This window comes from Carica papaya, chromosome 1, assembly GCF_054855325.1.
Source record: "Carica papaya isolate Zhongbai chromosome 1, ASM5485532v1, whole genome shotgun sequence".
NCBI lineage: Eukaryota > Viridiplantae > Streptophyta > Magnoliopsida > Brassicales > Caricaceae > Carica > Carica papaya.
The window spans coordinates 28029287-28052727 of NC_142309.1; the positions used below are offsets into that span (position 1 = coordinate 28029287).

Below are 23441 nucleotides of genomic sequence, written 5' to 3' on the forward strand. Positions count from 1 at the left end.
TTGGAAAAAAAATTAACCCTGAGGTTATCAATTTTATCAATTGCATAAATCAGTTGTTGCATGCCATATCATGGTTTAATGATCCAAAAGGAAGCAATAATATTTTTTCTATGAAGCTCAAAAACCGGAGTTATCCCCAAGAAGAGATGTCAATAAGGCCAAAACAGCAATGATTATCATAATATTTAGAAAATAGTTGGACTGCAGAGGCTTATCTGGGCTTCCACCAATTGCTTCATACTCTGCCCGTATCTTCTGTTTCATTGCTTCTGACAGCTCTCTCTGCAATTCAAATAGGGAACACTCGTTGAATTTTATTCCTTTCTTGTTCATTTAGACTTCCAAGTTTTAGATGTGAATCACAGGATTTGAAAATAGCCTCATCCTGATTTATTTAAAGACACGGCACATGAAAACAAAGTTGTTTCTTAATCCTGCAGGAAACCATGAAGAGTAAAGAAGATGAACATTTTGCACAAACGTCGTTTCCTCCACAGAAATCTTTCAGGTAGAAAAATGTAAGGAACCATTCAGAATCAATAACTGGAAAGATATTATGAAACAAGTTGTTAATTACAACCTTTCCAGATGAGTACTTTGCTGCCACAAACTTTTCTGGTGCAGCTTTGGTAGGACCATCATCTAGTACAATACCCTGAACCACCAAATCAAACAGTCAGTTTTTCATGCCCCCAATTTCAAAATTCACTTAAGTTGAATCTAATCGTGCAAATTTATAAGTTAGGAAGAAAAACTGTCATAATTTTGGGGCTGTTACCTCAATAGACGAAAACAAGACATGTTTCTAACATCATATATATTGACGTTTCTAACATCATATATATTGACAAGAACAATGCTAATGAGCAATTAGACTGCTAATAGCAAATCGAAAGAGAAAAAACTGACTACTTATTTACTGGCAGATGCAACCATCCAATTCAACTAATCGATCCTTGACTTACAGTTAAAAGAAATTAACAAATTCCAGAAAAAAAATAAATTAACAAACTTCCTCAAAAACTATGCCAAGTGGCTTTGTTTGTTTATTTATTTTTTGCTTTTTTTTAGGAAGGTGATATATTTACTTTAGATGCCTTGATGTGCAGTTAACATAAATAATTAATAGTACCCTAAAATATTACACCTTCAAGTTTTTAGCACTAGAAATGTGAACTCATTTCTACCATTGAGATGCCAGTAATACACTTCCACAATTGTTATTATATACATTAACCACTCATAGTACTTGTTTTTTTTATACACTAGTAACAAATGTTTGAAGATGATTCATGTCTTCTCAAGTTTTAGACAAATGAAAAAGGATATACAATAGACCAAGTTGGGTCACACTTGAGTTATGTACAATTTTATGGACAATTTTTTCTTTCTCTTCTAGAGTATGTTTGGAACAATTAAACTATTTCTGTTGAATTCATTAAGAATTATATTTTTAGCTCTATCATAAGAGAATGAAAATTTAAAGAAAAGAGTTCAACTCCAAGTAAATTCCAAGTGGAACTGAAATTCGATTATCTTTCAGTTTTACTTGGATTCATCTGGAGTTGAATTTTCATTGATTGAACAACTATACATTTTCAAATCTATTCTACAAAAACAGTTTTTTCCAAATATCAGTTCTAAGTAAATTAACTAATAGATTAAGTAGTTTGGGTAGCACTTCATGGGCATCATCCACAAACCACAAGACACAAGAACTACAGTTTACAAACCTCTGGAGGATCAAACTTGGCCCCAAGGGTGCTGAGCTTAGCATGGGCTTCAGCATAGTCCTTGAAGAATGCATCCTGATCTTCAGCATATTTCTCGGCATACACCTGCAGACAACATAACATTTAGCTTCCAAAAAATATGTTTCCATATTTCTCTGTGATTTAAAAGTTTTCCCAACCTTGAATGAAGGGTCATCAAAGAGAACAGCATCAGTTGGCAATGCAAGCAGATCTTCATCCCTCTTTTCTTTAATCTCCTGTAGGAAAAAAAAAAAGGAAACAATTTGCAATCAGAAACGGAGAAATCAATTATGAAAATGGCCTATCTGTTAAGTTCAAACCTTGAAGTAGGAATTATCAAACTTCAGCCATTGCACTGTCCAGGATTGTCCTCCTGGTGCTCCGGGCCCATCTTTCTGTCATTCAACACATTGTTTTAGTTCTTTTCATGGTTATAGCAATTTTGCAGCTAACTACAAGAAGCATAAACTATCCCCCTCATTGACCTCCGTCAAAAAAGATTGAACAAAACAAAAACAGGTAACTTATCACTTGCCTATAGAATTAACAGAACAAAAAATAATGTTTGAATAAAACATGACAAAATGTATATAAAATTTCCTGATTATGATGCACAGGTAGAAAGTTCTCTAAACCACAAAAGATAATTAACAGGACTAACAAAAGTGATTAAATAATTAGTGATTGATCCCGTTCATATTCAAGAAGCGATTAGTACTCATATGAAGTTAACATTACACTATGTTTGTTTAGAAATTAGCTAAGGAAAATAATGGTTTCTATAGAAACAAAAAATGAAAAATATTTTTCTTGCCTAGATAACTAAAATTTTTAAAAGTAAAACAACACAAAAGATTATTGGATTTTATTTGTTTATCTTTATAAAGTTAATGAAATGATTAGTTATATTAACTACTAGTTAGTAAGAATAAATAGAAATGTTTTCTTCAAAATTGTTTAAGCCTTTCCTTTCCCTTTCTTTCCCTCAATTAAAAAGAATGGAAAAAGTCAAGAGTTTTAAGGGAAAAAGAAAGGACACTCGTCATCTCTCCCCCTTTCTTTTACTAATTATTATTTTTTGTCAAACAAGTGAAAAGAGAGTATCTCTTTATTTGATTTCTTTTCCTTCCACTTCCCTCCAATCCAGACATTGTGTTAAAGACCAAGTATTTTCTATTACAAAAACAAGATAAACAAGTCTTGAGTCCTTGATATCCATCTGTAACGGAATACATGCCTGCCAAGTTGGCTAATGAAGGCAGGAAATGGCTTCTTGAATTACTTAGTACCAATATGACATTGTATAGGAAACCAAATGGTCTAACTTTCTGCACCTTTAACATTAAGGAACATATGCCATCATATTCTTGAGGCTCTAACTATTTCTCATGCCAAGGTACCATTCCAGACAAAGGGACCAATATTGAAATGACCAATAAAATAAACATACAAGGATATCTTCTTTTATTTTTTGCTAAAAAAATGTCTTCCTTTTCTCTGAAAAAGTATTAGTAATATCTAGGTTGCAGTTCTTGCTGTTCAAACGAGAAAATCATCTACTAGCAACAAGCATAAAAAATAAACCTCATCAATGCACCTAACTCGCATTAATTATTCGCTGTTTTAAGCACAAAAAGTTTTTTTTTTTTGGTGCAATTGAGAGTCCAACTCTACCTAGCAACTTGAGGAACCTTAAGAGTTATGTGTTTCACTAAAAGAGTGTCAATATCAAGTGTTTTATTTAACATGGACTATATGCCTGCTGACAGACAATGACTTGACATTGCGAACCACGAGGTGATGAAGGAGGCATTTTATAGTTAACCTTAAGAGGACAAAAAACTAACAAGCAATGAAGAGTATTGTGCCCTGGATAACTCAAACTACTGGAGGTCCAAGATCTTATGATCATCCAATCAATACACAAGCTGGACATTGAGAAAGATATGGTATAAATCCCCCGATTTTTTTTTTTAAAATAAAAAGTGTAACATATAGTATTAATATGGGCACTAAGGGAGTGTCAGCCAATATACAAAAGAATTTATATGCTTATCAAAGTGCCAATAAGGTCCCCTAAATCCTTCATCGACTTTGGAGAATGACCAATAACAAAAAATCAAGTATCTGTAACAATCTATTCTTAAGTACGTCAAACTCATTCACATCATCTACCTCATCAAAAGCCCTTTAATTCCTCTCCTTCCACACTCGCCAAAATATAGTAAGTGGTATTAAATCCGCTTATTTCTTCCATCCCCTGATGCCCATCCACGCCCGAATTTCATCTCTCACAGATCCAGCTATCACCCAACTAATGTCCAAAAGCCCATAAACCATGGTCCAAAATTCGTGAACCATTCAACGCTAGAGCAATACGTGGTTATATTGCTCCTTCTTTCTTGTAAAGATAACAAGCATTCACCAAAATTTGGTCCCGTCTCGTCAACTTATCAATTGTTAAAATGCATTCCCTGTTGGCCTCCCATGTAAAAAAACAAAACATAGGGTGGAACTCTTGCCTTTAAGATTTGTCTGTTTAGGAATCTAATACCATTTTCCTCATGCCTGAACAACTGCTTGTAGTAAGACTTGCCCGTGAAAGACTCATTCTTAGTAAAACTCTATTAAGGGTTATCATTGCTACCATCCAAAGTCACGAGTGAAAGAGTACTTAACAACTTCTCATATTCATCTATCCCCCAACCATTCAAATTTCTTGAAACAAAAACATGCTGTTCCTTCTCTCCCCTCTCACTTCCATGAAAGAATCACTAATCTTTACATCTTCCTACTGAGCTATAGCGAAGATCTGAGGATATTGAGTCCTGAGTATACCTCCTTCCATCAACTTATCGTCCCAATATTTGACTTTGTCCCCCCCCCCCCAATCTTCCACCTGATGCGTGCTTGGAACTTTTCTTGATCTGCCCCGATCTTTTTCTACACACTCTTTCCATGAGGTCTTGACCCCATTATGGTAAATCACCCTCTCTCATTAATATCAAATTTAGCTGCAATGATCCTTCTCCAAAATGCTCCCTCCTCTATCATACACCTCCATAACCAAGTACCTTGCAGTGTCTCATTAGTTTCCACCAAAGACCGCAAACCCAAACTGCCTAAAGATGGTGGCTTCTTGAGCTCATTTCATGCCATCAGATGGTATAAATCCCCCGAAGTTACAACTACCTTCACTTAGACACTGTTTTTTTGCCCTGAACTAGACAATTTTTTTATTTATGCTTACAGTCTTTGCTGGTGCTTTTCTCTGTAAGCTTATGGTAAAGGTAACAGAACTTTTTGCTAGACTGAGTACAGAGATTATAGCAGTTGTTTCATCTGGTACTTAAATTACACCGAAGCCCAGTAGAAAAGATAAAATAAACACAAACTAACTTCATGGGATTTCTGTTGACTAACCATGTGCCAGGACAATGAACCTGTTGCAAGTCAAAATTCCTGCAGCAAATTTTGGGTATTTTCCAGAGGATATAAGAATTTTGAAGGGGTGGGGAAAACACTGTTTTCTAGAAGAAAATAAGAGGTGAAGACTGAAATCATCAAGTTGTCTGCTTGCATTAACAATTAGTAAGGCTATCTGTCTCCAATGGTTATAATAGCGAGAACTCCTAGTAACTGAGCAAGAACACTTGAAGTGTGAGGAAATAAAGCAAAATAGGAATTCTTTTCTGAACGAGCAACTAACTTTAACAAACCCAAGAGCTACCATAACTAGCATTCATCGTGTATCAGAACCAGAGATTCCGTTCCTCTATCAGGTTTAACAGGAAAAAAAAATGTATTAGCAGCTCAAACCATGTTTTTTATCCCCAAAAAGTAACCATTCAAATTGCATGAAGGGAGCTCGGAATCTGTTTTTCAATCAGAAAATCTAAAATATACCAATTTAAGAGAAAAAAAATCTGATCTATTACCGTATACTTTGTTTCAGGTTTTCCCCAACCACTACGGTCTGGCCTGGATCTTCCAAGGGTATGTGCACCAGATAATGCAACTATTTCCTGCAGACCATATATCTCCATGGTAAATATCAAAGGCAGATTAGTGTAACACAAAAAGACACTGGATTGTTAAGTTACCTTGTCATTTAATCCCATTCTGTAAAAAACCTCTCTCAAATGATCAGCAGGCGATGGAGGCCCAGCATCTAAACATAAAATGAACATATAAAAAGCTTAGTTGCCAAAGACAACCAGAATAAATATAAAAATACCTAAAACTTAAAACAAATAAAAGCATACTTATAAAAGACACTTGTAGAATAATCAGTGACTCTTTTAGAGAAGAAGCGAGAGGGAAAAAGGATTGACAAATAAATATGCTGAGAAACCTTAACGATTGGGAGATTATGAGTATGAGAATCTCCTAACTATTTTGTCTCTCATAACTTCGGACAGCAGCAATGATCAACCTCTTTTGAGTCCTACTACTACAGGATTCTTTTTGGTCAGATCATTCTACGAGCATCTGACTAAGCAGGAATGCTCTGGTTTTGGTTTTCCTTTTTAGACAAATATGGAAGGTTAAAGTCCCTCTCAGAGTGACTTTCTTTACATGAGAGGCAATAAGAGGGTGCATCCCAACTATTTTTAAATTGATAAGGAGGGGAATGACTATGGTGAATGGGTGCTACTTGTGTAAAAAGATTGCAGAACTTTGTAAATCATGTTTTTCTATGGTACCCGATTGCATAGAAACTATGGTCTATTGTTTACGATTATTCGGTATCAATTGGGTGGTGGCAGATTCGGGTAGAGATGAAATATGGACGTGTAAGGATATCAGTGGGCAGAGGAAAAATGTGGAGCTTATCCCACCTACCATCTTTAGGATAATTTGAAATGAGAGGAACAAAAGAGTTTTTGAAGGAGTAAATGATGTAGGGAATTTTGATAGGATTAGAAATAGATGATTTCAAACTCTTGAATTTTTTATTTTGAGTCATTCTCGATATTCTCTGGAGGATTGTGGAGATATTATTGACATTTTGATAATGTGTAAATTTTTTTTATACGGTTGACATCTTCTCAGTGCTTGTTAATATATTGATTCACATTTTTATTTTTTAAAAAAAGATGATTGAGGATCTGAATGGAATAACACTTGCATCTCGGGGGACTCACATAGTTATAACGATCAACAGGCAATTGGAACTAAGAATCTAAACATAAAATAAATTATCTTAAGAAGTTAGTTGTTTAATTTATCCAGAAGAAACACAAAATACATAAAACTTGAACTCAATAAAAGCTAACGTATAGAAATAATCAAGGATCCCAATGAAAACAATATATGCTCCAGCAACATTCACACTATTGTACATATTGATACCATCTACTTCACACCATATGCATGCTCATGTTTCAAATAACAAAACTAGTTTGACCCAAGATCGAAATAGAATGCATGTCCTTGAAAATCTCCTGCGTCACTGCTCGCCCTCTCTCCCCTGTTAGCACAAGGAATCTCCCATTTTGATTTTGTCCCAGCGCCACTTGTCGTATGCTTTCCCCATGTCTTCCCTACATTTCTTCGATAGAAGTCTTCAAAGGCATCCATTAACCACTCCTCCTCCTCTTTCTCCAACGAGATTCATACCCAGAATCCTCTTCCGCTCTCACTAATCCTCATACCTTCCATCTTCTGCCCCTCACAGACCACATCGAAAGATTTATTATCTATTACTAGGAACTTCCTTCGGTGTGCCACCATATTCTCCGCCCCCTCCTAGTCGGCCCGAGTGGCCGACCTAACTTCCTGCTTCCTCCTCTTCAATCTACCTACCCTTTTTCCCTTTTACCTTCCTACTCCATGCCCACCTAAGCAACACACTCGCCCTCTCTTTCTCTCGCTAGAAGGTTCTCTCTCTAGTTATCATGAGCTTCATATTCTGCATTACCTACACATAAGTAAGATTGTGACAACTGATATCGACCATGTAAGGCATCCAACTGTAAACTCCATTGGCACTCTTCATAGTTCGAATACATAGGAAAACAAAAACTCAATCCTTTATTTGCGTGTTAATTCAACTTCGTTCCTCCCTACTTAATCCAAAAATGAACAAGGATCTTATAGATAATAGTCGTGGAATAAGCAACAGGGCCTTGTGGCTCTAGAAAATGAGAACTGCTAGAACTATCCTTAGGTGCAAACATGCTTAATGCTTCATTAATCAACACCTACCTGCTGGAAACCAAATGCTCTCTTAATTCTTCTATGACTAAGTAAATGATTTGAAAGTTAGCCTTGTAATCTGAAGACTCTGAAAAGACAGATGTGTTCTTCATTTATTCTAGAGTAGCAAAGATAATCAAGCAAAAATCACATGAAACACCAGAGCTATGAACTATGTTAATATGCATGGTCATGACATGTCAATATGATACTTTTGTGCTGTTGATGTAATTCTACTTAGAACGGAGCTTAGCATGTTTCAAATGTCAATATCTAATTTATGTGAGCAGGTGGCAGCATGATCTTGTAATGATCCAGCAGAATCAACAAGGACACCAAGATGGAATTTGTCAAACTACATGTCATCAAGAAAAATATGGTTCACTAACCAGGAAGTCTCCCTTCTTCAGGGCACTGATCAGGCCCCGATGCATCCACTCTTCCATATTTCATGGGGATTTTTGGACCCCCAGCCTCCTGAATAAACAAGGTTCACCAGTAGATCTTTAATTGTTCAAAAGAAGTTAATGCTACAGATATATATCTAAGAATTGGAACAATAAGAACCTCCACTGCAGTGGCACTGGCCAACTGAAATAAGTCTGCGTATGTGACACCAGAGTACTTATCTTTGATGGGCTGAATTAGTTTTAATGCATTCACAAGACCTGAAAAAGCCAGCTACCGAGTCAGAGCAGGATCAGCCAACCCACATAATATATCAAAGTCAAAAAATTACCGGCATTGGCTGCATGCTTTAGTTCAACTTCAAATCTAAGGCTCCCATTAGCTCCACCCCTCTGTGGCCACTCCTCAATGTTTTTGTTATATGTACCGGCATCATGCCAGCCCAGGCGAACCTGTGGTACAAAATTATTTCAGATGATAAAACAGTTCAGTTCTTAACAAGCTCCTGCAATCTACTCCTCGAATCTTCCAGTCAACAGCAGGAAAAGATAAGTCCAACATATTACAGTAAGGAAACTAAGAAAACAAAGTACTGTTATCAAGGAGCTGGTCTTCGGTTTTTTTTTTTTTTTTCCAAGAAGAAGTAAGGAAAGAATGAAAAGTACTCGAAGATTAGAATTGTTATGCAATTCCGAAGAGCGTTAAACTAAACAAGAAAATTAAGAATATAAAGCTGGCAAATCCCATGAACAAGATTATAAAGAAAATAATCAAATGCAAAATTATTAACCTCGCGAATCAATTACTGGTTCAATTCACCTAAAAAGCACATGCACATGTAGTATGTTTGTGTATTATTGTAGACTGTATGTAAACCAAATTAAAATCATACCAGGATAGGATGGCAAAACTTAGTCCTGAGTAGCTCTTTGATGTCTTCCTTGGCACTCTTCAACTGATCGGGATCAGAAGCTGCAGATTTCGCAGTAGCCACAGTGCTAAAACCTCCATTGCTCACGTTAACAAAAGATCTCTTCCAAAATCACCAAAAATAAATACAAATAAGCAAGCAAAGCAAATGAATAAACCATAACCACGTATTCTAGAAGGAAACGATCACAACAATCAAATATCACAAATATAAACATAGATAGGGAGATAGAAAAATAGAAATGAGAGGTGAAACCTGATTGAGAGAGAGACGAGAAATGAGAGGGGAGGAAGAGAGACATCTGAGAGACGAAAGAGAGAGTGTAGATATAGACGGGGAGGAGGAGGAGGAGGAGAGACAGAGTCTGGCTTTAGAGGAGGAGAGTAAGCGTGATGAAGCGACGGTGCCAAGAGAAGACGCCATGTGCGGTAGTGGTGATGATGGCTGCGATGGTGGAATGGGGACCGTGACAGACACATGCCCTGCCATCTGGATCATCTCCTTTTGTTGCGGATTGGATTAACCCTCAGGCCCAACAACCAACCAGCTCCACATAGTCCGAGCACTCCTTATTTAAGGCCTTGTTTGGATCCGGCGTTTACCTTGCTCTCCCTAACCGGATGTGGCGCAGAGTATCCTCGTGTTAAATATGTAATACTCTTATTGGTTGGTGGTACAGTAAATTTTTTAAATTATTTTTTTCCATTGAAATCACCATTTAATTATTATTATCTGCAAGGATTTGCCCTTCTTTATCAGTGGTGTTTTGTAAGGTTCATGATTCGAAAAGGTGGGACCGATGACACGTGGCATTATTATAAAATTTTAATTTAATACCAATAATTTCATGACCAAAATGAATGGATGGTTGAAAATTCTTTTAAAAATATTAATATAAAATATAATATATAAAAAAATAAATTTCTTTGCCGCTAAGTAAAGAATATTAAGAGAGTAGATTAATCAACACTAGTCTCAATCACCCATCAGTAGCAAATAGGAAAAGAAAAAACTTGAATCGGAATACATATATTTTTATATAATTACTCGGAGATTAATTATTTTTAGTTTAATTTAATCCAAAATTTTTAATTAAATATTATAATTTAGAAGCTTAATTTACTTAATTACTGATTTTTACTGACTCAATCTCAATTTTATTTTAATTTTTAAACATTAAAATTTGTACTTTATTTTCTCAAATATAATTTTATTTTACCTTGTCTATCATCCATCACTAATCATTTAACCTATGCTTTTCAAAAAAAATTATTGATTTTATAATTCAACTAATACTATTTTTTTTTCCTGTATATAAAACTAATTTAATACGACAATTCATTAAAAAAAGTTACACAAATAAAAAAGTATAATGTAAAAATAATTAAATAAATATTAGGTGTAGCACCCAATAGAATTTCCAAACAGCAGGTATTAAATTAGAAAGGCAGCTCTGTTACATAGAGAGAGAGAGAGAGAGAGAGAGAGACTGCACAAAGGTACAAATGCCGCACTGTCACCTGATAACTGATGAAGCTCGTAGATTAAAAATTAAATAGTAGTCACGTGGGGCCCGCGCAGACGAGAACAGCGGGGAATTCTCCGTCACTTGTTTGGCTAGAAATAGGCAACCGATTTGTAACCGTCCCGCGAATCTTGCGGGAGAAAATAATTTAGTTGTTCAACAAAAATTGTAATTAGTCAGATTTAACCGAAGAAATTTAATAGATTAATTGGTCAGATTGATTTAATTAAAAATTAATTTTTTAATATAATGGATTAAGAAACTCCCGTAAAATCGAACGTGATAAGTTGACGGATATCACTTGTCACACGAGCATGTCCATGAAGATCAAATTACAATAAGAATTTAAAATTCGTCAGCTATTTATTTTTTTCGTGATAAATATATTAGAAATTCAAACACACAAATTATTCAATAACAAGTATTTAACAATAAAAATGAACGACTACTAATTTTCTTACTATAAAGCTCTCCAGATACGTTTCATTCTCGGTCTCTGATAAAGTTATCGTAGCAGGAAATATTAATGTTAGCACGATGTACTCCATCGATACATTTTGACGAAATCTAATTAGGGATTTATGTCATCCAATTATATAGTATATAGTATTTAGAACTATATGGAATATAACCGAATGATTTAATCAAATAATTTCTTAATATATATTGTATACAATATAATTAATGAAGAATAACAAATCAAAATAATTTGTCCAAACTTAATGAAGTAAGTTGTCTGCAATCAATCAGTAATAGCTACCGACAAAGTTATCCAAATCAATAATAGTTGGCGAGAAGATCATGCAAATTAGTGCACAGATTAATTCCTATATTAACTCACATGCCCCAAGTGTCCATTGATCATTAATAACAACTACATATTTGCACCATCCACACACACACACACACACACACACACACACACATATATATATATATATATATATATATACATACACGCAATAAAAAGCCTCACTGCATGATATGATTTATGTGGGTACTTACATAATTTTATATATATTTTTTTTAATTTTGCAACAACAAGAATTTATTTGATGGAAAAGCAGAAGAATAAATTTGATTTGGGGAAAAAAAAAAGGACATTCAATTATCATAAACATTTTGTTTTATTTTTCTATTTAAAATTAGTTATAAGTATTTATTATATAATTTAAGTCAATCTACGTGTATTTTGTATATTTTTAATTATTTATTTTATATATTTACAAAATTAAAACATTAGTATGGATACCATTTTTTAAAAATCAAATTATAACAAATTATAAAGTGCATATTTAGTGTAATAACCTAGAATTTAAATAAAATGAATTTATATTTTAAATGCGAAAGTAAATAATAATGTTAGAGTTTGTATTTCTTACACGGTAAATTAAAATGTCAAATATAGTTACGGAAATGTCCATTTTACATTGGTTTATAAAATGACAAATGATAAAAATAAATAAATAGATACTCTAAAAGTAACCTTTATTCACAACCTTCTTGGTGATCATAATATGAATTTTGGTATTCTTTAGCTAAAATAATTAATAAAATAGCTAGTTATACTAGTTTAGTAAGAATATCATACTAATTACTGATATTAAAAATCGAATATTGATAAAAATAAAAAAAAACAACTAATTGAACGTTTACTTTAAGAAAATAATTTTGACTTTAAAATGTTATATTCGATACTTACAGTTACAATTTTTTTCAAAATCAACATATTAAGATAAATGTCCAAATGACACTTTATTTTCATGCATAGAATCAGTAATTCTTCGTTTTTAAGTTACTTACTGGGACCCATGAGGGTCCATAGAGATATTTCTATACTCATGGACCTAGTATCAAAAATTAACAATTAACTCAGCTGTCCACATACCCCGTCCGGTAATGAGTACCAAAAACATCATCGTCTCGATACCTTGTCCAATATAAGAGTGAACTCTATATTCCAAAACCCTTCCGGTGTGGGATTTCTCAGCCTCGTCCGACTGAAATAATATCCACAGTAGGATTTTTTATGTACCAGGTTCGTACACCCGTTCCTAAGATACCCAACAAGTTCTTATTTATACAGATTCTTATCATCCAAACAACCACCAACGCATACCAACATCTCATTTGATATTCATAGATTAATTTAAACAACACTTAAGCAACCAATATAGTTTAATATAGCTGAATAACAAAATAACCAGAATATCGAATCAACAATGCAGGAGAAACCAAATAACTAAATAATCGATAAGACCATATCAATTTAAATACATACAATATAATAGTAAGTAATTTAGGTAGTATATAAAAATAAACAAGGAATCAGAACAAACATGAACTAACCGATTTCGGTTCTATTAGTGACATGTAATTATTTTTAGATTTTTTTTTAATTTTCACAAAACACAAAATTATCCATCACTAAGCCTCAATTTACTATAATAGAGAATAAAGTGAGAGATTATTACATGGATTAGTATTTCAAAGTGTCGTACTCTCTACTACACCTCATAATGGGTTCCGGATTTTATGAATTTTTCTTGCGGGAATCAGAATACTCGTCATGTACCTAAAAATATCTCAAAAATTTAAAATCGGCATTGAAAATCCTTTCTGACCAATTTTATGATTCTGACACGGCAACGCCGCCGTGTTCCGGCATCGACTCTGCTGCCCACGGTGACGGTTTGCTTCGACCTAGTCAGTTTTAGTCGATTTTATATGTATTCCTATGAAAAAACATGTTAGGGGGCCTTGGTTGGCCATAAAATCAAAAGAAATCGAATCTACCGGCAGAGGGGTCTCCTAGTGCGGCAGTTTCACCGATTCTCCTTCGCGGCTGAAGTTTCTTCTTCGTCTAATCTGCACAAAAAAAGGACAGTGAACACAATGACCGAAAAATTTTGTGACACAAAAAATGGGAAGGGGCTCATCAAATGGGTTTTAGGATTTTGGCCACGATAACTCCGTCGAATTTTGTTCGTGATTTTTGGTTTATCCATTGTCTTTTTTGCTCCGATATGGCCACAGGGAGACTCGAAATCAAATTCCGAGCGTGAACGATAAAATTTTACATTTTTTGGCGATCAGCGGGGGTTCCGTTGCAACGACAGTCGATGGTCGGTCTCCTTCTCTAGCGTTTTGTTCTTTTTCTCTAGCGAGGGCAGGTGCGGCTAGGGTTAGGGTTCCCAGAGATGTAATGTTTAAATACTCATCTCGCGTCGATTTGGAGGGTTTGTTCGTGTCGACGTGGAGCGAGGAGAGCTGTCTGATCGTTACCTGTTTACACCGATTACATGGTCGAATTGGATCATTCATCGCAATTGATCTCTTCCGTCTGGTCGCGTCTAAAGAGGAAATGCATCTGAGCTGTCCGTGTGCACGGGACGTGATCGGGGCTATCGGATCACCAGGCGCGCGGATTGCCTGCATGGCGTTGATGTCAGCATGTTTTGCCATGCAGCATGCTCTGGTTCGCCGTGGCAGCTGATTGGGTCATTCCACGTGGCTGAATTTTCTCTTTTTGTGATTTTACATCATGTTTTCAAATTTTTTTTCAAAAATACATCTTTTATTTAAAATTTCACCCATTTTTTAAAAAATTATTTTCAATTTCGTCCATATTTTATTTTTTTAATAATTTAAATAAAAATAAAATGAAATAAAAATAATTATTTATATAACTTTTATAAATAAAAATGATTATCCTAAGTTGATTTTAGGACCTGAATATTACATTTAAAACTCATTCTTAATAAAAACGTGAGAGTTGGACATAATTTTTTTTAAAATAAACATAAATTTAACCAAAGAGTCAACACTCCTTGTGGTAAAATAGACGCATAATAAACTAAATATATAATTACATATTGAAAGAGTTTAATAATGAAGAAATTCAAAAAGAAGTTAAACTCATGCATTAAATTAATTTAATAAGAGAGTATCAACGAATTTTATCACACTCTAATTTTATATGCTCAAACAATAATAATGATAAAATATTGAAAGAGCTAGTAAAAAATTCAAGTAAAAATACTTAATTTTCTCCGCAACTAATGATATTTTTATTATAATAATAATAATATTATTATTATTGTTATTGTTGTTGTTAAAAAAAATAAAAAAAAAAAGATAAAATAACAAAATAAATAACAAAAAAAAAATTCAAATCTAACTCTGCTTTCTCTTCAAGTTGATATATATTAACCTAAAAGTGTATATATATATTATAGATTTTGAGTATGTTGATTAGAGAATATTAATGTTTAATTAATAAAGTTAATTAAATTTAAGATTATTGACTTAATTAAAGGGTTTAACCAAAAGTTACGTTCAACCCGAATTTAAATTAATTATTTAGATTGTGTAAATAATTATATCGAGTGTAAAACAAGATTATTAACATTCAATTATGTCCGTATACACACTAATTAACTAGAATTATTTAGAGAGTACAGATAGATATTAATTGAAACTCAAATGAAAATTAGAAAATATTTTTAATTGTATAGCAAAAAATCACTTTATTCATACGTAATTATAGAGTACATAATTGAATATCTAACGTAAAAGCAAGAAAAACCTAAACCTCAACATGTTGACCGGATACCGGTTTCGTCCGTTCCCAATATCAAATCGGATTTTTATCCAAATAAAAAATAGATTTTTATTAATTGCTGAGATTTTAAAAAAATTCTAATTTTATTTGTCCATTTTAATGATTACAGATTATCTTTCAAGTTTTTTTTTTTTTCTAACCTCAAAAGATTCACGCGCTTTTGATCGCGTGGAGTTCACTGGCAAAAGCAATGAGCGAGGTGAAATCACAATCCCGCGTGAGAACGCAAACGCGCCGGCCCACTTACGTACAGACGTTATCGTCTTTTTTTTTTTCTATAAGTGGGCCAATCGTCTTCTTTGTTGTTTTCATTGCCCAATTGTTCTTGGATTTGGCGCAACAGATTCTCTCAAATCCATAACAAAAATCCAACCACTAACGCTAGTAAAATTATTGAATACAAGCGATTCTGTCCAGATAATTTACCTAGAAAGGAGAAAGTTACGCGTCATCTATATATATCTCCGTCGACATACACATATACATACATTCTCCCTGTGTCTATACGGTCGTGGCGGCAGTCTCCAGCATGGGAAGCGAAGTGCGGATGAAAGTATTCGGTGCAGATGAAGCGAGCGAGCTTATGAAGGAATTGAGAATCACCGCCGCCTCCGGCAGGACACGGAGCTACGATTGGCGAGTGGCTCAGCTGAAGAATCTGTTGAAGATATGCGAATATCATGAACCAGAGATTGTCGCTGCTCTGCGTGAGGACCTATCCAAGCCTGAACTCGAATCCATACTCTACGAGGTCAGCGATTCTGCTCGTCTTTGAATAAGTTATATCTGTTCATAATCAAACATCTATTTCACATTGATTGATATATATATATATATACAGTAACATGCGCACGTATTCGTTAACCGTAGGGACGTACTTTCTTGGCTTTTGATTGTGTGATATGAACAATTGGATTTTAAGTGCTTTCTTTTAATACATTACGTAACACGAATCAATTATGACGGAAAAAAGTGTGAGCATATATAGGTGGATGTCTATGGATGTGATTTTCATTTCTGTCTTTTTTTTTTAATTGTTCATTATATGCGAGTATCGTATGGCGGTTTGTCAGCGTACCGGAAGTTGTTTGATGAAGAAATTCGTACAGACTGCAGATTGATTCTGCGGAGAGACTGATTCTTTGGATTGATTAATCAATGAATTGTTTATTTACATGTGTGTGTATTTATTTATGTCTATTTGTGTGTATATTGTGGAACATAGTCATATATATATTTTTTCGAATGTTTGAACGAATGATTAATCTTTGATTTTGGTTGTTTATTCGTTCAGTTATATACGGTTATCGGATGGCTGTTTGTCAGGGTATCCGAAGTTGTTCCCTAAATTGCTTCTTACAGACTGCAAATTGATTCTGCAATTGACGGTTATTTGATTGATTGATTATTTAGACTGATTAATCCTCGAATTTTTTTGTAGTGCGTGAGTGTATTTATTATTGTGTTTTTATATGTATGTTCTGGAACACAATCAGTTTTTTGGTCTCCAAAATTGTCTTAGTAAATATCCTTTTCCTGTAATAACTTGCTGGTTCTGATTGTGGTTAAGTCTTAGGATATGCCAAGTGTTTGGTGGCGCTTGAATAAAGACAACTCATGTTGTAGGTTTGGAATGAAGGAGAGCAACCACCTGTTTCTTTATTGTCCTTTAACTCATTTAAGCAGTCATATTACTAATTTAATGCTTTTGTACTACTACTACTACAAAAAAAAAAAAACTGTTTCCTTTGATGTGTTTGCCCCAAGAAACTAGGCGTCTTCATATGAACTTTAATGTGATCCTGATGCTTTCGTAATGTTCTAGTAAAAGGTAGTTGAATGACAGTCCTAGTGGACTGGTAAAAGAAAATTGAGTTCTTTAAATGCAAAACCCGAAAACTGTTTGCATATGTGTAGATAGAAGGAGCATTAATGGCTCAACTACTTACTTTCCGTAACCTACTTTTTGGTCTTTTACAAATCGTCCATCTCCAAAATTCAACTGATATGTGGGTTCAGACGAGTCTTTGGGGCTCAGACCCGTGAATTTATTGCCTTCACAAGAGACACATGTGAAATCTATTGGTCAATAGGATAGCTTCCCTTTCCTCTTTTCTGGGACCTTTCTGTTGAATGGTTGACATTTCTCTGTCAATCCTTGAAGAAATGCTTTATCCTTAATTCAGTTTTTAGTCTCATTGGTTTGTATTTTTCACAAAGCTTATATTAGTGGACAAGCTCCTTTTGGAATATTTAAGGCTACCCAAAGAGAATAACCAAAGGATGTTTCTCTGGAAGCAGCAAACTGTTTCGGATATTTAAGATGTTTATGAAGCAGAAAACTTGAGTTTTCCTTCTGAATTCTTCCTTCTCTTCTTCTCTGTTTTCTGTCCATACTGCCACCACTTTCTACTTGGGTGTTGATAGTTCCTCTCATCCATAAAGAATATTCGGTGGAATTACAAACAACTACGAAAACTGGAGTGTAATAACTCAATGTGTGAAGATCACTCATTAATGGTGCGGAAAACACTTTACCCAACTATGTTCTGGAAATTGGGAATGATTTGCAGATAACTACCTAAATAAATTTGTACATGGTCTGAAACAAGGAAAGCAAGGTTGTTTTATTTAAATATAAAAAAAGTTCGGTTCATATAGTTACAGTAAATGATTTGCAATCTCATAGAGACAGAAATTTGTTGCTATGGTTCTTGTCTGGAACTAAGGATGTGGAAGGACCAGCCGAAGTACGAATTATGTATTATATGCAGATTCTTTTATCATCAAAGACCTGTATGAAACATAGTGCATATAATTTTTCATCTGATGTCGATTGGTGGGGTTGTTTTTATGTAGGTCGCCATACTGAAGAACTCAATTGGGTTGGCACTCAAGGAACTGAAACACTGGATGATGCCAGAAAAGGTAGCTATTGTAAGATTTCCTTCTAATGTTGTCTTGGTAATTATGGACTTCAGTTGAGTTCGACACGTTTCTTTCTGTTGCAGGCTAAAACTTCAATTACAACTTTTCCTTCATCAGCTGAAATCGTGCCAGAACCGTTGGGCGTTGTATTGTTAATCTCAGCTTGGAACTATCCTTTTTGTATGCCAACACCCGGATGATAATGTTTTTGGTCCTATAACAACTATTATATATTTTGGTCCCAAAATCTCTTTTTGTTCAAAGTATCGGCTGTTATTTTGCAGTGTTGTCTCTTGATCCACTAGTTGGAGCAGTTGCAGCCGGTAATGCTGCTGTTCTAAAGCCCTCAGAAATTTCTCCAGCTACGTCCTCATTGCTTGCAAAATTGGTTGGAGAATATATGGATAGCTCTGCTATAAGGGTTGTTGAAGGGGCTGTTGCTGAAACGACTGCATTATTGGAGCAGAAGTGGGACAAAATATTTTACACAGGTTCTAACTTCTGGCATAACCTTAAGATCAAGCAACTAAAATAATTTTAATTTCTACAAGGAGTTCAGTCGTCTATTATATATGAATTGTTTCTTATGCAATTGCATGCTTTTCTTTTTCATTCTGATATTTTGGTTTCAAGTTCAAATCTTCAAACAGTTTCCTCCACTTCTCTTGAGAAAATGCTCATATCGTAGAACAGAAGATGGATTATAGTTTCTTGAATGTCAGACTCCTACTGTTATATTCCTAAGAGTTTGAGTTATTCTCAACAATAGTTTGTCTAGGAAAACTAATATAATTCTGTTCTTAAGAGTTTCATTAGAATTATTCACCACTACAAGTTGAAGACATAATGTCAGGGAAAGGAGAAGCGGGAAATATGGGTCAATTAGGGAAATATATAAATTAAAAAAATTGGTTGTTGAGATGAGAGTTGATTGATCAAATCCAGTTTCAGCTTTAGAATTGGTTTGGTGCACCATCTTTGTCGTCTATTGATTTTTGTTCTTGTAAGTCCCCCATTTGTGTATGCTTTATTTGATGTTGTTTAAAGCATAAGTAGTGTACAATTTGAAGCCTAGTAATGGACTTTGCAAATTGCTCACAAAATTTAACAAGTAGAAGGTAGCTTGCTATTATGAGTATTATTAAGTTATGTCTGTATCTACAAAAAACCAAAGAAGTAAACAATAACTGGAAAAATCAAAGCAGGGTTGATAAGTTCGAAACCATACATCTGAGAGCTCTGGTTTGAAGCAGAGTTATTTGACATCTGTGTCATGAAGAGCAACCGGTGTCTGGATGGCATCAGGGGTTAATAGTATTCTAGTCTTACTATAATATTGCGAACTGGAAATAAATGATGTTGGCTAGTTGGCTATTCAAAAAGTACAAAGATTTCTTATAGCTTGAAGGTTCAAAGGAAGAGTTTCTAGGATTTTCTTACGAGATTGCTTCTGCAATGGTAGTAAGATACTTTTGTTTCATTACCGTCCTGGTGAATTGCTGTTTCACATGATCTAGCAAGATGAACTTGATTTTTCCTTTCCAATTTGAATATAGGGTCTAAGTTGTTACCATCTGCGAAGGCGGAGGAAATAGAGGTATGCAGACGATTGGTTCGGGTATCTAGTTAACCGGCCAAAATGCCTTGACGGCAAAACCGACCGAAACTGAGTAATAGGGATAACCAAAAGCGGACTATCGAAATTATTTGGTCAGTTCGGTTCTGAACCAACAACCCGAATTCCCTTCCTAACTTTTTGTTAAAAATGGGTTGGAGGCAAACTCTTGTACTGATTAAGAATTGTTGACAATACAGTCAAAACATGTTGCAAGTCTTATTTTCTATCCATTATTTGTAGTTTTAGAGTAAGGCACAACTGAGTCATGAGTGGCATCCACAACCTCCAGCTATCCATTTTTTGCAGTGATGACCTAGCATAATTTTTTGGTCACGAGTAAAAGCATATTCTATGCTTGTTTCTCCTCAATTTTGGCCTGGTTAAGTTTTTCATTCTAGTGTGTCCACCCGTGGTCCATATCTATCTTCCTTCCTCTATTGTTGCTTTCATCAGCAATATTTCCCCAGTCGTTTGAACAAATCCAACAGACCCCTTTCCTGGATATGCTTCCAGGTGACCTACAAATACTTGCTATGAGGCAGCAAAAGCTGCCATGTCTTGCTCCTGCTCAAGATGTTGCTATACCGAATCCTACCATTCACATTTAAGAAAATTCTCAAATTGTCATTGGAGATATCATGTCATCTATATTAGAAGGTTCTGATACCAAATATTCTAGTATCTGTTTCAAGATTTTATTATAGGATCAATTGGTAGGGGCTTCTTAATAGAGAATGCAATGATCACTAAAAGAACTCCGGAAACGTTTTTGAAGCATGACCTCTTTATTTCTTGCAGACTTAGTTATATGCATAAGCTAGGATACCAAGACAGAAACTCAAAGGCTACAAACTGCCTATCCAAACTGACTACCCTAACTAACTGAAGGGCATAACTCAATATATAGGAATAAATTAATAAAATAAAACATAACAACTTAATCAATTAGCTGTTAGCAGCCTAGCCCTTGATTCTTCTTCTACCTCCTCTAGTGTGCTTAGTCAAATGGCACAATACTAGGGCCTATAACAATTTGGAGATTGGATCTTGGTCAATTTTTGCTGTATTTTAGGACTGTTTAATGTTCTTCCTGGGCCTGGAGTTTTAATCCTCATATCTTCCGTTGCATGTCTTGTTGGCTACATGTAAATCTGTAATGAACTTTTATCATCCTGTGATGGGTCATCTTACAAGACAAGTATATCTAAAATATCGTGGTAATGATGAACAAAAAAGGAAACATAGAGGCCATCAGTACCAGCAGTTGAAAATCAGCTGTATGGTTGAAGGATATCTTTGAAAATAGAAGTAAACTGGTACCAACAGTATAGGCATTGGGTCCAAGCAGGATTTCATGAAAACTTTATCTAATTAATATGAACTAACTACCAATTAATCCTTGAACTTTGCAGGAAATGGAAGAATTGGACGTATTGTGATGGCCGCTGCTGCAAAGCACCTGACACCTGTTGTTATGGAGTTAGGTGGAAAATCTCCAGTTGTTGTTGACTCGGGCATCAATCTACAAGTAAAGCCCATGTATCAAAATCATTTTATTTGCTTTATGATACTGTATCAAGTCACAACCTAATATGATTATGTACATTTGCCTGTTCTCAAGGTTGCAGCTCGGCGCATAATTGCAGGGAAATGGGGCTGTAATAATGGACAAGCATGCATTTCTCCTGACTACATTATCACAACAGAAGATTATGCTCCGAAAGTGGTAAGGTTACACGTACATATGCTTAGAATATGAATTAGTTATTTGTTTCGTTGCTTTTTTTTTTTTTAATTGCTGTTACTTCTTTCTAGGTGGATGCCCTGAAGGGTGAACTTGAGGCATTTTATGGGAAGAATCCGCTGCTGTCAAAGGACTTATCCCGTATTGTCAATTCCAATCACTTTGCTCGCTTGATAAAGCTCTTGGATGAGGATAAGGTTTCTAGTAAAATTGTATATGGAGGTGAAAGGGACAGTGCCAACCTGTGAGTTGCTTTCTGATTTTACGTCATTACTTCATTATAATTCATGCAACCAAGTGCATGGACCTGTTTTATGGTTAATGTTTCTTTACCTTTGGCTGTAGGAGAATTGCTCCAACCATCTTGCTTGATGTCCCACGAGATTCTCTGATAATGACTGAGGAAATATTTGGCCCTCTGCTCCCAATTATTACGGTAGGTACTAAAAGTGTCTGTCGCAAAAGAGTTCTCTTTTTCTTTTTTTTTTTTTTTTGAATTTTTCCTTCTTCATGGTTTCTGCATAATTTTTATTTTCTTTGGGTCTCTAGTAACGCTAGGTTGGTTGTAGATCATTTCAGCAATTTTAGGCATCTATTTTTCCCTCAGAGACAGAAAATTAACAAAATAAAAAAGTTAAATCTTACATGGGCCTCTCAAACAGAGAGAAACGCTCATCTGTTGTGCTCTCCTTTTTTTTTTTTTTTCTTGGTTTGAACAGGTTGACAAATTGGAAGACAGTTTTGATGTGATAAACTCGGGAACAAAGCCACTTGCAGCATATTTATTCACCAATGACAAGAAATTGAAGCAGAAATTTGTAATGACCGTCTCCGCAGGGGGGCTAGTTGTCAACGACACTACTGTCCATGTAACTTTACTTCCTCCAAATTATTGAAAAAGATGCATATTCCTGCATGCACAATCAGACACATGCATGGTGACATCAATATTCATACGCATGCTCGAGAGGCTGATCCATGATTAAACTGTGTTTTAATTGCTGTAATGCTGATGAACAGAGGTGTAAGTATGGGGGAGAGATGAGTTTCAAAAACTTCAAGCACTATCTATAAGTGTGTTTAATGGAGTTTCACGTGGGTATCATGATTTAGTGGTGAATTTGATAGTGTGGATTTCAAGTTGAACATAATGGCATAATCTTGTCCAGCATCTAATAATTCATATAAGTTGATTTTATGTACTTTAACTTTTTCTGTTTGCTTTTCCTTTTGAATTTGGAAGCTGAGTATATGATGTGTACTTGATGGTGCAGGTTGCAGTGCACACATTACCATTCGGGGGAGTTGGGGAGAGTGGTATAGGCGCATACCATGGGAAATTCTCCTTTGATGCTTTCAGTCATAAAAAAGCAGTTCTATATCGAAGTCTTGCCGGCGATGCAGCCATCAGGTATCCACCATATACAGATGGGAAGCTAAGATTGCTTAAGGCTATGATTGGTGGGAATATAATGGGCATAATCCGAGCCCTGCTCGGATTTGCTTAGGTTTATAAGCACTAATGTGGGGTTCTCTGGAGTGTTAAGTTTTCTTTGTAAATTTTTTTAAAGGACGCGTTCGGTTCAGCATGTATTTATTGTTGGTTCTTGTTACAGTCATTGATAGAATTTGATTATAAGCATCTTCTTCTGAAATTGGAAATAAAAAGAAAAATTATGATGGTGAAATAGAATTGAATGAGGCACCT

At 34.9% G+C, this 23441-nt stretch overlaps 2 protein-coding genes across 5 annotated transcripts; one reads left to right on the forward strand and one right to left on the reverse strand.

The window, feature by feature from the left end:
• On the reverse strand, nucleotides 1–9897 carry LOC110813506 (putative L-ascorbate peroxidase 6, chloroplastic/mitochondrial). Of its 3 annotated transcripts, none has more exons than XM_088207943.1 (12): nucleotides 9550–9897; nucleotides 9256–9396; nucleotides 8695–8815; nucleotides 8523–8623; nucleotides 8345–8432; nucleotides 5858–5925; nucleotides 5693–5779; nucleotides 2075–2149; nucleotides 1913–1990; nucleotides 1734–1838; nucleotides 581–655; nucleotides 1–282 (listed from the first exon to the last, which is right to left on the reverse strand). In XM_088207943.1, exons 1-12 carry the CDS (start codon nucleotides 9790–9792, stop codon nucleotides 118–120), a joined length of 1347 nt encoding a protein of 448 aa, XP_088064069.1. In that variant the 5' UTR covers nucleotides 9793–9897; the 3' UTR covers nucleotides 1–117. The 3 variants fall into 3 exon arrangements, with proteins under 3 accessions (XP_088064069.1, XP_088064075.1, XP_088064080.1); XM_088207949.1 differs by lacking the exon at nucleotides 1–282 and adding an exon at nucleotides 333–434 and having other exon boundaries at nucleotides 9550–9894; XM_088207954.1 differs by lacking the exons at nucleotides 1–282; nucleotides 581–655 and having other exon boundaries at nucleotides 1704–1838; nucleotides 9550–9896.
• A 5858-nt stretch (nucleotides 9898–15755) lies between these two features.
• On the forward strand, nucleotides 15756–23426 carry ALDH3H1 (aldehyde dehydrogenase 3H1). Of its 2 annotated transcripts, none has more exons than XM_022040737.2 (10): nucleotides 15756–16194; nucleotides 18303–18371; nucleotides 18455–18551; nucleotides 18656–18862; nucleotides 21402–21517; nucleotides 21611–21715; nucleotides 21805–21977; nucleotides 22079–22169; nucleotides 22453–22602; nucleotides 23008–23426. In XM_022040737.2, the coding sequence occupies exons 1-10, from the start codon at nucleotides 15973–15975 to the stop codon at nucleotides 23239–23241; spliced, it is 1464 nt and encodes a 487-aa protein (XP_021896429.1). In that variant the 5' UTR covers nucleotides 15756–15972; the 3' UTR covers nucleotides 23242–23426. The 2 variants fall into 2 exon arrangements, with proteins under 2 accessions (XP_021896429.1, XP_088064089.1); XM_088207963.1 differs by lacking the exon at nucleotides 15756–16194 and adding an exon at nucleotides 17925–17963.
• Nucleotides 23427–23441: the final 15 nt, after the last annotated feature.

Coding starts and splice junctions, on each gene's coding strand:
- LOC110813506 (XM_088207943.1), bottom strand. CDS start 9,792: ATGATCCAGATGGCAGGGCATGTGTCTGTCACGGTCCCCATTCCACCA. Junction 5,780..5,857: donor GAATGGGATTAAATGACAAG/GTAACTTAACAA, acceptor TATGGTCTGCAG/GAAATAGTTGCATTATCTGG. Junction 656..1,733: donor CCAAGTTTGATCCTCCAGAG/GTTTGTAAACTG, acceptor TTGGTGGTTCAG/GGTATTGTACTAGATGATGG.
- ALDH3H1 (XM_022040737.2), top strand. CDS start 15,973: ATGGGAAGCGAAGTGCGGATGAAAGTATTCGGTGCAGATGAAGCGAGC. Junction 18,552..18,655: donor AGCTTGGAACTATCCTTTTT/GTATGCCAACAC, acceptor GTTATTTTGCAG/TGTTGTCTCTTGATCCACTA. Junction 22,603..23,007: donor TCAACGACACTACTGTCCAT/GTAACTTTACTT, acceptor TTGATGGTGCAG/GTTGCAGTGCACACATTACC.